At 33.8% G+C, this 13,639-nt stretch overlaps 1 protein-coding gene across 1 annotated transcript in view; it reads left to right on the top strand.

The window, feature by feature from the left end:
• The first annotated feature begins 1,464 nt into the window (after positions 1–1,464).
• Positions 1,465–13,639, top strand: part of LOC128702117 (neuronal acetylcholine receptor subunit alpha-7-like) — a 285,395-nt gene continuing 273,220 nt past the window's right edge. Inside the window, exon 1 of the mRNA XM_070099890.1 lies at positions 1,465–2,132. Coding sequence (XP_069955991.1) covers positions 2,066–2,132 — 67 coding nt within the window. The 5' untranslated portion in view covers positions 1,465–2,065. The remainder of the gene's footprint in view (positions 2,133–13,639) is intronic.

The following is a 13,639-nucleotide window of genomic DNA, read 5'->3' as shown; positions in this document are numbered from 1 at the left end:
GAGAGAGAGAGAGAGAGAGAGAGAGAGAGAGAGAGAGAGAGAGAGAGAGAGAGAGAGAGAGAGACTTTTGCTTTCCATTCCTGTTTTTCAAGATGGATAATAGCAAATACTCCTCAATCACGATGGAAGAGGATAGTCCCTTGTGTAGAAAGCCACGAGCTGGATATTAAAGTCTTCTGGCAAATGTGTTTTTAATGTCTCTCTCTCTCTCTCTCTCTCTCTCTCTCTCTCTCTCTCTCTCTCTTTCTCACTTTTCTGTTACGTCTTTGATCTGGTGGGAAGTAGTGGAATGACGCTGATGTTGCGGACATATCCCTGGGGGACTGTGGTACCTAGATGTGACCTGTAAGTCGCTTGACACATTTTGAGCTTCGGTCGAGTTGTCACATTGATCTAGAGTGCTCAGGTCTTATTGCAAGTCTCCTGAAATCTAATGTATATCTTAAGTTGGACACAGAAGAATATAATTGAAACGTATGGGATAATTAATTCAAGTGGTTGTATAGTTTCTGGAGTATGTCAAATTGACCGTATTGCATCATTATGTATTTGTTCTGCAACAACATCTATCCCGTAAGTGGAGAGGGTTATGAGTGGAGTAGGATAGAAGAGGGAAATGGGTTAAGGGTAAACAGGAAGAGGGAAGTAGGAAAAGTAACTTCGTATGAGGTTTCATGGTTGTTTGTGTCAAATATTGACGAATGTTGTTTAGAATCAAAGTGGTTCTTTAATTTATTAAACTGGGGTAAATTATGCACACAAACGTTTTTGGTTTAAATTTGTAGGCAACTTCAAAAACAAAATTAATAACACTCGAGAGGCTTTCTTTTATTTTTAAGTTATATATATATATATATATATATATATATATATATATATATATATATATATATATATATATATATATATATATATATATATATATATATATATATATATATATATATATATATATATATATTGTTTTTTTTGAAGTCTTTGCTCATGACACCTCACTGAATGATATAATTCGAAGTGCGATCATAGTTTACAGGCTGGACTGAATTTGTTTTCATAAGATACTTACAACTTGTTGATAGAAGGGAGTCAATCCTGTTAGCCTTGTGTGGTGTCACTGTTGAATTATTTTTTTAAGAAAGTGGTATCTAATGTCACTTGGCTGTGATGTCCAGTGCACTCATTTATACAGTTTAAGTAGCTATCCAAGTAATATTTTTGCTAATATTTTCTTTATATGTGACTGTTCTTCTCGAAATGAACATTTTCCTTGGAAACAGAATCTTGTAATCTTCACTAACCTGATACAAATGCTAATATTATAGTCAAATATTTTGAAATCACTCTTCGATTTTCATCTTTCTTTCAAACATTAAAAATCGAGAAGAAGCATTTGAAATGATTTTCATTTCATTTGAAAGACCAGTATCACTAATTATTTGTTATTTTTTTTTTCATTTCAGGAGACAGCGACTTGTCAGTTCTGGCAGCATACGTCAGGAGCTACACATAAACAGTATAAGAACTCATTTAAAACTGTCAGCAAGTCTCAGTGACGGTAAAAACTTTTCTTTAACAGTAAACCGAAGGGAAGTTAAACAGGTGAAGTTGAAAGTGATGTCTCTAATATCAATTTGGAACATGATTTCGTTTACAAGTTAAAAAAAATAGTTGACGTAAGTTAAAACAACAAATTTCTCTTTAATTAAAATGACGGAACTCTTTTAATATTTACATCCCTTAAAACCTAATAAAATTAATTTAAAAATAAAAATGTTTATGATAGTTTGTGCAAAACTGTCATCTTCGAGCGTTGTGTATGAGCCGGGTGACCAGCCACAAGCCTGATGTGCTGTGACCCGCGTCAGTGTTAAACCAACGTGATCCATCTTCAGCTCAGAAAGCGAAAATTCTACATCAAGCCCATGGCGTGTGACAGATATTTTGCTACGAGCATTGTTCCTGTTCTCATTACGAAATCCTTGTGACCCAACTCTAGTTCAGAAAACATTGCGACCCAACTCAACTTCAAGGCACTGAGATCCACAGAGGGGCAAGGAAGGACGAAATGATCCGTGTGGCCTCCATAAGAAGATTCAGCTTCCTTCTTTACGCCATCACACTCAGCGTGAAAAGTACGTCAGCAAACGGATTTCTAAATCTTTTTATTTTTTAAGTAATTCTCACTAAACATAAATCATTTTTTAACACACACACACACACACACACACACACATATATATATATATATACATATATATATATATATATATATATATATATATATATATATATATATATATATATATATATATATATATACACATATATATATATATATATATATATATATATATATATATATATATATATATATATATATATATATATATATATATATATATATATATATATATATATGAAGTTAAAAGATAAAGAATCACACATAAAGTGGGAGTTGTCACAGTTGCTCTTTGCTGATGACACTGTGCTCTTGGGAGATTCTGAAGAGAAGTAGCAGAGGTTGGTGGATGAATTTGGTAGGGTTTTGCAAAGGAAGAAAATTAAAAGTGAATACAGGAAAGAGTAAGGTTATGAGGATAACAAAAAGATTAGGTGATGAAAGATTGGATATTAGATTGGAGGGAGAGAGTATGATTCACCTCATCTTTCATAGACCCATCCGCTGACACGTCCTCTCCCAAATATCTGAATTACCTGGAGTTTACCTGGAGAGAGTTCCGGGGGTCAACGCCCCCGCGGCCCGGTCTGTGACCAGGCCTCCTGGTGGATCAGAGCCTGATCAACCAGGCTGTTGCTGCTGGCTGCACGCAAACCAACGTACTAGCCACAGCCCGGCTGATCAGGAACTGACTTTAGGTGCTTGTCCAGTGCCAGCTTGAAGACTGCCAGGGGTCTGTTGGTAATCCCCCTTATGTGTGCTGGGAGGCAGTTGAACAGTCGCGGGCCCCTGACCATACAATAAGTGTCAGGGGCCCGAGACTGTTCAACTGCCTCCCAGCACACATAAGGGGGATTACCAACAGACCCCTGGCAGTCTTCAAGCTGGCTCTAGACAAGCACCTAAAGTCAGTTCCTGATCAGCCGGGCTGTGGCTCGTACGTTGGTTTGCGTGCAGCCAGCAGCAACAGCCTGGTTGATCAGGCTCTGATCCACCAGGAGGCCTGGTCACAGACCGGGCCGCGGGGGCGTTGACCCCCGGAACTCTCTCCAGGTAAACTCCAGGTAATTCAGATATTTGGGAGTGGACGTGTCAGCGGATGGGTCTATGAAAGATGAGGTGAATCATAGAATTGATGAGGGGAAAAGGGTGAGCAGTGCACTTAGGAGTCTGTGGAGACAAAGAACGTCCTTGGATGCAAAGAGGGGAATGTATGAGAGTATAGTTTTACCAACGCTCTTATATGGGTGTGAAGCATGGGTGATGAATGTTGCAGCGAGGAGAAGGCTGGAGGCAGTGGAGATGTCATGTCTGAGGGCAATGTGTGGTGTGAATATAATGCAGCGAATTCGTAGTTTGGAAGTTAGGAGTAGGTGCGGGATTACCAAAACTGTTGTCCAGAGGGCTGAGGAAGGGTTGTTGAGGTGGTTCGGACATGTAGAGAGAATGGAGCGAAACAGAATGACTTCAAGAGTGTATCAGTCTGTAGTGGAAGGAAGGCGGGGTAGGGGTCGGCCTAGGAAAGGTTGGAGGGAGGGGGTAAAGGAGGTTTTGTGTGCGAGGGGCTTGGACTTCCAGCAGGCGTGCGTGAGCGTGTTTGATAGGAGTGAATGGAGGCGAATGGTTTTTAATACTTGACGTGGTGTTGGAGTGTGAGCAAAGTAACATTTATGAAGGGGTTCAGGGAAACCGGCAGGCCGGACCTGAGTCCTGGAGATGGGAAGTACTGTGCCTGCACTCTGAAGGAGGGGTGTTAATGTTGCAGTTTAAAAACTGTAGTGTAAAGCACCATTCTGGCAAGACAGTAATGGAGTGAATGATGGTGAAAGTTTTTCTTTTTCGGCCCACCTTGCCTTGGTGGGAATCGGCCAGTGTGATAATAAATATATATATATATATATATTTATATATATATATATATATATGTATATACATATGTATATATATATATATATATATATATATATATATATATAGATATGTGTTTATATATATATATATATATATATATATATATATATATATATATATATATATTTAAATATATATATAAATATATATATATATATATATATATATATATATATATGTATATATATTATATATGTATATATATATATATATATATATATATATATATATATATATATATATATATATATATATATATATATATATATATATATATATATATATATATATATGTATATATATATATATATATATATATATATATATATATATATATATATATATATATATAAAATATATATATATATATATATATATATATATATATATATATATGTTGTGCCGAATAGGCAGAACTTGCGATCTTGGCTTAAATAGCAACGCTCATCTTGCCATATAGGACAAGTGAAAATTTGTGTATGCAATAATTTCGCCAAAATCACTCTGAACCTAACGAAAAAAATATATTTTACTGTGTTTGTTTAGTACTAAATTATTGTAAACAAATCTAAAATATATTTAGTTGGGTTAGGCTAAAATAAATTGTTCTTTTTATAATAAGGTTAGGTAACTTTTCTAAGATTCTTTTGGTGCAAAATTAAAAATTTTTACATTAACATTAATGAAAAAATATATTTCTGAACGTATAAGAGAAAATTTTCGAAAGGACTTAATTTTAAATGAGTTCTTGCTAATTGACTAGTTTTACATGTTCGGCACGACATACATACATATATATATATATATATATATATATATATATATATATAAATATATATATATATATATGATATATATTTATATATATATATGATATATATTTATATATATGATATATATTTATATATATATATGATATATATTTATATATATGATATATATTTATATATATGATATATATTTATATATATGATATATATTTATATATATATATGATATATATTTATATGTATATATGATATATATTTATATGTATATATGATATATATTTATATGTATATGATATATATTTATATGTATATATGATATATATTTATATATATATATGATATATATTTATATATATATATGATATATATTTATATATATGATATATATTTATATATATGATATATATTTATATATATATATATATATATATATATATATATATATATATATATATATATATATATATATATATATATATATATATATATATATATATATATATATATATATATATATATATATATATATATATATATATATATATATATGCAAAACAACCACTGTGAAAGAATAGTAAAATTCCAAGCGCTTTCGTGACTAATCACATTATCAAGGAACAATAAAAATAATGCATCAAAGGAAGGCATATAAAGCGTCTAGCCCACACCTTACAAACACATCCCACAACAAAGCAACACCTGACGCACGACACATAAGAAAGAGTACACTGCAGCAGGCCCGCTGTCCCAACTAGACAGGTCCTTCACGGCAACCCATGAACAAACTATTCTACCCAAGAATTAAGATTTATTATTTGTGTAATGCATTATTAAATTTTTCCCAAATTCTATTAATTATAAATGGATCTAATTTATATAAACCAAAGGAAATATTCATATTATTGTCAAAACTGCTTTTTATGAAACAAGATTCAATTATATTCCTGTCGACCATGGACTTGCTTGATGCTACTTTCTCAACTTTTTGAAAATCAATTGGATGGTTAAAATCTCTTACATGAATAAATAGAGCATTGGAATCTTGTCCAGTTCTAATGCTATATTTATGTTGTTTTAATCTTAGTTCGAGATTTTTACCAGTTTGATCGTAATAAACCTTATCACAAATTTAACAAGAAATTTGCTTATGGGTTTCCATGAAGGACCTGTCTAGTTGGGCCAGCTGGCCTGCTGTAGTGTTCTCTTTCTTATTAATCGGGTGTTGTGGTGCTTCAGGTGTTGCTTTGTTGTGGGATGTGATGGTGAGGTGTGATCTAGACCCTTTGTATGCCTTCCTTTGATGTATTATTTTTTATTGTTCCTTGATAATGTGAGTTGATACGAAAGCGCTTGGAATTTTACTATTCTCTCACAATGGTTGTTTTGCATATATATATATATATATATATATATATATATATATATATATATATATATATATATATATATATATATATATATATATATATATATATATATATATATATATATATATATATATATATATATATATATATATATATATATATTTATATATATACATATATATATATATATATATATATATATATATATATATATATATATATATATATATATATATATATATATATATATATATATATATATATATATATATATATATATATATATATATATATGATGTCACCGTGGTTGTTTAATATATTTATAGATGGGGTTGTAAGAGTAGTAAATGCGAGGGTCTTGGCAAGAGGCGTGGAGTTGAAAGATAAAGAATCACACACAAAGTGGGAGTTGTCACAGCTGCTCTTTGCTGATGACACTGTGCTCTTGGGAGATTCTGAAGAGAAGTTGCAGAGATTGGTGGATGAATTTGGTAGGGTGTGCAAAAGAAGAAAATTAAAGGTGAATACGGGAAAGAGTAAGGTTATGAGGATAACTAAAAGATTTGGTGATGAAAGATTGAATATCAGATTGGAGGGAGAGAGTGTGGAGGAGGTGAATGTATTCAGATATTTTTGAGTGGACGTGTCAGCGGATGGGTCTATGAAAGATGAGGTGAATCATAGAATTGATGAGGGGAAAAGAGTGAGTGGTGCACTTAGGAGTCTGTGGAGACAAAGAACTTTGTCCTTGGAGGCAAAGAGGGGAATGTATGAGAGTATAGTTTTACCAACGCTCTTATATGGGTGTGAAGCATGGGTGATGAATGTTGCAGCGAGGAGAAGGCTGGGGGCAGTGGAGATGTCATGTCTGAGGGCAATGTGTGGTGTGAATATAATGCAGAGAATTCGTAGTTTGGAAGTTAGGAGTAGGTGCGGGATTACCAAAACTGTTGTCCAGAGGGCTGAGGAAGGGTTGTTGAGGTGGTTCGGACATGTAGAGAGAATGGAGCGAAACAGAATGACTTCAAGAGTGTATCAGTCTGTAGTGGAAGGAAGGCGGGGTAGGGGTCGGCCTAGGAAAGGTTGGAGAGAGGGGTAAATGAGGTTTTGTGTGCGAGGGGCTTGGACTTCCAGCAGGCATGCGTGAGCGTGTTTGATAAGAGTGAATGGAGACAAATGGTTTTTAATACTTGACGTGCTGTTGGAGTGTGAGCAAAGTAGCATTTATGAAGGGTTTCAGGGAAACCGGCAGGCCGGACTTGAGTCCTGGAGATGGGAAGTACAGTGCCTGCACTCTGAAGGAGGGGTGTTAATGTTGCAGTTTAAAAACTGTAGTGTAAAGCACCCTTCTGGCAAGACAGTGATGGAGTGAATGATGGTGAAAGTTTTTCTTTTTCGGGCCACCCTGCCTTGGTGGGAATCGGCCAGTGTGATAATAATAATAATGTATGTATATATATATATATATATATATATATATATATATATATATATATATATATATATATATATATATATATATATATATATATATATATATATATATATATATGTACCGACATCTAGGTTTTTCTTCTTTATTCTTAAGAGTTCTTGTTCTTGATGGTGGAATGAAAGTACAATGACTTTGAGAGTGTATAAATAGGTAATTTAGGGAAGGGGTAAAGGAGGTGTTTTGTGCGAGGGGCATGGATTTCCAGCATGTCTGTGTGTCTTTTACACGAGCAAATGGAGACAAATGGTTTTCAGAACTTAAAGTAGTGTTGGAGTGTAAGCAAGGTAACATTTATGAAGGGATTCAGGGAAACCGGCAGACTGGAGATGGGATGTACAGTGTCTACACTGTGAAGGAAGGGTATTAATGTTGAAGTTTTATAACTGTAGTGTCAGCATGCCTCTGGCAAGATAGTGATGGAGTGAATGATAATGAAAGATTTTCTTTTTCGAGCCGATTTGTTAATAAAAAATGAAAAAAAGAATATATATATATACATATATATATATATATATATATATATATATATATATATATATATATATATATATATATATATATATATATATATATATATATATATATATATTTACTTTCTATTGTATTTTTGTTAATGTTTTGTCAATGTATTTTGTCTTTAAATAAAATATATATAAAATATAGGGGGTGGTAGGAGAAAATTCTCAAATAGCTTCATGGAGAACCTTGAGTTTTCTCTGAAGCAAGTTTATTCTTTTCTCTGAGGATGAGGGTCCCTATAACAGTTCTAGAGGTGGTACCTCCCTATATTTTTTTAAATATATATATATATATATATATATATATATATATATATATATATATATATATATACACACACACATATATATATATATATATATATATATATATATATATATATATATATATATATATATATTTATATATATATATATATATTCTTTCTTTCAACACACCGGCCGTATCCCACCGAGGCGGGGTGGCCCAAAAGGAAAAACGAAAGTTTCTCCTTTTACATTTAGTAATATATACAGGAGAAGAGGTTACTAGCCCCTTGCTCCCGGCATTTTAGTTGCCTCTTACAACACGCATGGCTTACGGAGGAAGAATTCTGTTCCACTTCCCCATGGAGATAAGAGGAAATAAACAAGAATAAGAACTAGAAAGAAAATAGAAGAAAACCCAGAGGGGTGTGTATATATGTGCTTGTACATGTATGTGTAGTGTGACCTAAGTGTAAGTAGAAGTAGCAAGACGTACCTGAAATCTTGCATGTTCATGAGACAGAAAAAAGGACACCAGCAATCCTACCATCATGTAAAACAATTACAGGCTTTCGTTTTACACTCACTTGGCAGGACGGTAGTACCTCCCTGGGCGGTTGCTGTCTACCAACCTACTACCTATATATATATATGTATATATATATATATATATTCTTTTTTTCATTTTTTATTAACAAATCGGCCGTTTCCCACCAAGGCAGGGTGGCCCGAAAAAGAATATCTTTCATTATCATTCACTCCATCACTATCTTGCCAGAGGCATGCTGACACTACAGTTATAAAACTTCAACATTAATACCCTTCCTTCACAGTGTAGACACTGTACATCCCATCTCCAGTCTGCCGGTTTCCCTGAATCCCTTCATAAATGTTACCTTGCTTACTCTCCAACACTACTTTAAGTTCTGAAAACCATTTGTCTCCATTTGCTCGTGTAAAAGACACACAGACATGTTGGAAATCCATGCCTCTCGCACAAAACACCTCCTTTACCCCTTCCCTAAATTACCTATTTATACACTCTCAAAGTCATTGTACTTCATTCCACCATCTGTACATGTCCAAACCATCATAGTAACCCCTCCTCTGCCCTCTGGATAATAGTTTTCATAATCACGCACCTCCTCCCAATCTCCAAACTACGGATTCTCTGAATTATATTCACACCATACATTGCTCTCAGACATGACATATCCACTGCAACATTCACCATAACATTCACCACGGATGCCTCACACCCATACACGAGCGTTTGTATAACTATACTCCCATACATTCCCCTCTCTGCTTTCATGGATAAAGTTCTTTGTCTCCACAGACTCCTCAGTGCACCACTCACTTTTTTCCTTTCGTAAATTCTATGATTCTTCTCATCTTTCATAGACCCATCTGCTTACACGTCCACTCTCAAATATTTGAATACATTCACCTCTTCCATGCTTTCTCCCTCCCTGGTATCCAATCTTCCGTTATTAATTTTTTTTTGTTATTATCACCACCTTACTCTTAATTCACTTTTAATTTTCTTCTTTTACATACCCTACCAAACTCATCAACCAAACTCTGCAACTTCTTTTCACAGTCTCCGAAAAGCACACTGTCATCAGCAAACCGAAACTGTGACAACTCTCACACCTCTTGCCAATACCCGAACATTCACTTTTCTTACAACTCCATCTATAAATGTATTGAACAACCATGGTGACATTACATATCCCTGTCTATGGCCTACTTTTACTGGGAAATAATCTCTCTATCGCATAAATACTCTAACCTGACCCTCACTATCCTCGTAAAGACTCTTCAGTGCTTTTAGTAAACTACCTCCTATTCCAAACATTTGCAACAACTGCCACATTGCTCCCTATCCACCCTATCATACGATTCTTGCAAATCCATAAATGCCACAAAAACCTCATTACCCTTATCTAAATACTGTTCACCTGTATGTTTCACTGCAAACAATTGGTCTACACACCCCCTACCCTTCCTAAAGCCTCCTTGTTCATCTGCTATCCTGCTCTCCGTCTTACTCTTAACTATTTCAATAATAAATCTACAATATACTTTACCAGGTATATTCAACAGGCTTATTCCCCTATAATTTTTACACTCTCTTTTGTCCCCTTCGTCTTTATACAAAGGAACTATGTATGCTCTCTGCCAATCCTTAGGTTTCTTACCCTCTTTCATTCATTTATTAAATAAAAGCATTAACCACTCCAAAAGTATATCCACAACTTCTTATAACATTTCAATCATTATCCCATCACTGCCAGCTACTTTACCCCCTTTCATTCTACCCACTGCTCCACGAGCCTCCCCCACACTCACAACTGGTTCTTCCTCGCTCCTATAGGATGTTGTTCCTCCTTGCCCTATACACGAAATCACAGTTTCATTATCTTCATCAACATTTAACAATTCCTCAAAATATTCCCTCCATCTTCCCGTTACCTCTAACTATCCATTTAGTTACTCTCTTCACCTATTTTTAACTATCAAATCCATTCGTTCCCTGGGCTTTCTCAACATATTAACGTCACTCCAAAACTTATTATTTTCAAAAAAATTCGTTGATAACATCTTACCACTCTCTCATTTACTCTCTTTTTACATTGCTTCACCACTCTCTTAACCTCTCTTTTTCTCTCCATATTCTCCTCCCTCCTTGTATCACTTCAACTTTATTAAAACCTCTCATTTGGTAACTTTTCTCTGTTACTACTCTCTTTACTTCATCATTCCACCAATCGCTCTTCCCTCCCTCAACCACTTTTCTAAAACCACAAACTTCTGCTAAACATTCTAACACTATATTCTTAAACTTACCCCATGCATCTTCTACTCCATTGCCTACTCTCTTACTAGCCCATCTGTCCTGGAACAGTCGTTTATATCTTACCCAGCAACCTCCTCCTATAATTTATTAACCTTCAGGGAGAGGAGAGCCTTTTTTCATAGATTAGATTGAAGAATTAATTCTAAATACTCTACATGGCAACTTCTGTGCCGACTGTGTTGACAGCCTGCAGGCTGTCAACAAGGAGGGGGTGCAACATACTGAAATGTGGCGTGTCGTAACCGTAGAGTTTCACATCAAATAAACAAACCAAAAAAAAAAAAAATCAGAAATAAGTTATTGACGTTGGTTTCCATTTTCTGTGATAAGTATTAATAGGATTGTCATGATTTTTGCACACGTTATTGAATAAGGATGGTTCTACAAACACCCAGGGATGATTTGCTGTTTTTTACAGCTTTGATTTTAATTTTTTTTTCAGAAAAAAAAATCACTAACTTCAACTTATTATGGAATGTATTGACAATATCGTTGAAACGGCTTAAGTTAACAATAATTTATCCTTTATTTTTCATCTGATGTTAACTAGGGCATTGTATATCTTTCCAATTTTGTAGAAAAAGGAAAGTCCTATGACCCATAAAATTGCGCATAATTTATTTTTTTCTACCTAACTTTAAAGCTAACAGTCAAAACAAACACAGTCTCTATGTGTTTTTATGCTACTTAATCCACTGTCACACTCTCATTGCAATCTGACCAAAAAAAAAAAAAAAAAAAAAATTCGGTGATTTCGTTTGCCTCTACCTTCACCTCTCTCTTACTTGATGCTTCCATTTTTCTTGTATTCCATCTACCTTTTACTCTCACTGTAGCTGCAACTAAAAAGTGGTCTGATATATCTGTGGCCCCTCAATAAATATGTACATCCTGAAGTCTACCCAACAGTCTATTCTAAACTTAGAAAGAATCCCTTAGAAACCGTTAACAGCAATTTCAATAAAACAATAAAACTTCCACTAAAAGGCAAAGATGAATTAATTAAACAATTTACTTCCACTAATCCATCTTTACCTTACATGACTCAAGAAATCGTAATGACACGATTGCAAATAAACCATACCCGCGGCAGGGATTGAACCCGCGGTCATAGAGTCTCTATGACCGCGGGTTCAATCCCGGCCGGGGGTATGGTTTACCTTACATGTATGGACTAATAAAAACACACAAACCAGGTAATCCAATCAGACCAATTATTAGCTCCATAGGATCAGTTTCGTATAAATTATCCAAATGGCTTGTTGACATTTTGAGCCCTATTGTTGGTAAAATTTCTAACTTCAATGTTAAAAACAACTTAGATTTAGTTGATAAATTAAGCTCCTTGACTGACTTAAATGATTTTGACATGGTTAGTTTTGATGTTACTTCCTTGTTTACGAATGTTCCTGTTGATGATTTATTAAGTTTCTTATCTGAAGAACTCGTTAATTATGATTTACCATTAACTGTTCCTACCATCATTAAACTTATTAAACTTTGCATTGTTGATGCAAAATTTGTATTTAATGATAAATTTTACACTCAGAAATTTGGCATGGCAATGGGGAATCGTCTTTCACCTGTTCTTAATAATCTATATATGGAATTTTTTGAAACAAGATTGCTTAACACAATCCTCCCTAATATAGCAAAATGGTTCAGATATGTCTATGATATTTTATGTCTTATACCCAAGAATGTAGATATACACCATTTCCTTGGCAAATTAAATAGCTTAGCCCATTCTATAAACTTTACTGTTGAGTTTGAGGGAAATAACTCATTTCCTTTTCTAGATGTTTTAATTATTAAGAGTAATAATGAATTCAAATTTAAAATTTACAGAAAACCTATAAATAACTGTTCCTATGTACACTATTATTCTTCCCATCAAGATAAAGTTAAACTGTCTGTTTTCTCATCAATGTTTTTGAGAGCTTTACGTATTTGTAGTCCAGAGTTCATAGATGAAGAAATATCCAAAATTTATGAAATAGCCAATGATCTGAAATACCCGAGGAATGTGATTGATTAATCATTTAAAATTGCTAGAAATACTTTTTACAACCCAAAAAAGGGACAACCAACCTTATTCAACTAAAAATATGTTGGTTCTCCCTGACCATGAAAACTTGGTTAATATGCCTTCTCTTCTTAAGACTTTTAATATAAAAGTTGTATTTAAAAATCTTGATACAGTAAAAAAACTTTTGATAAAGAATTCCCTCCAAAATGCTGACGGATGTGTCTATAAGATTCCTTGTAAAATTTGCGATAAAGTTTATTA

Source organism: Cherax quadricarinatus, chromosome 70 (assembly GCF_038502225.1).
Source record: "Cherax quadricarinatus isolate ZL_2023a chromosome 70, ASM3850222v1, whole genome shotgun sequence".
In the NCBI taxonomy this organism is placed as follows: domain Eukaryota; kingdom Metazoa; phylum Arthropoda; class Malacostraca; order Decapoda; family Parastacidae; genus Cherax; species Cherax quadricarinatus.
The sequence above is the reverse complement of the archived record's forward strand: the minus strand, read 5'-3'. Positions and strand labels throughout refer to the sequence as shown.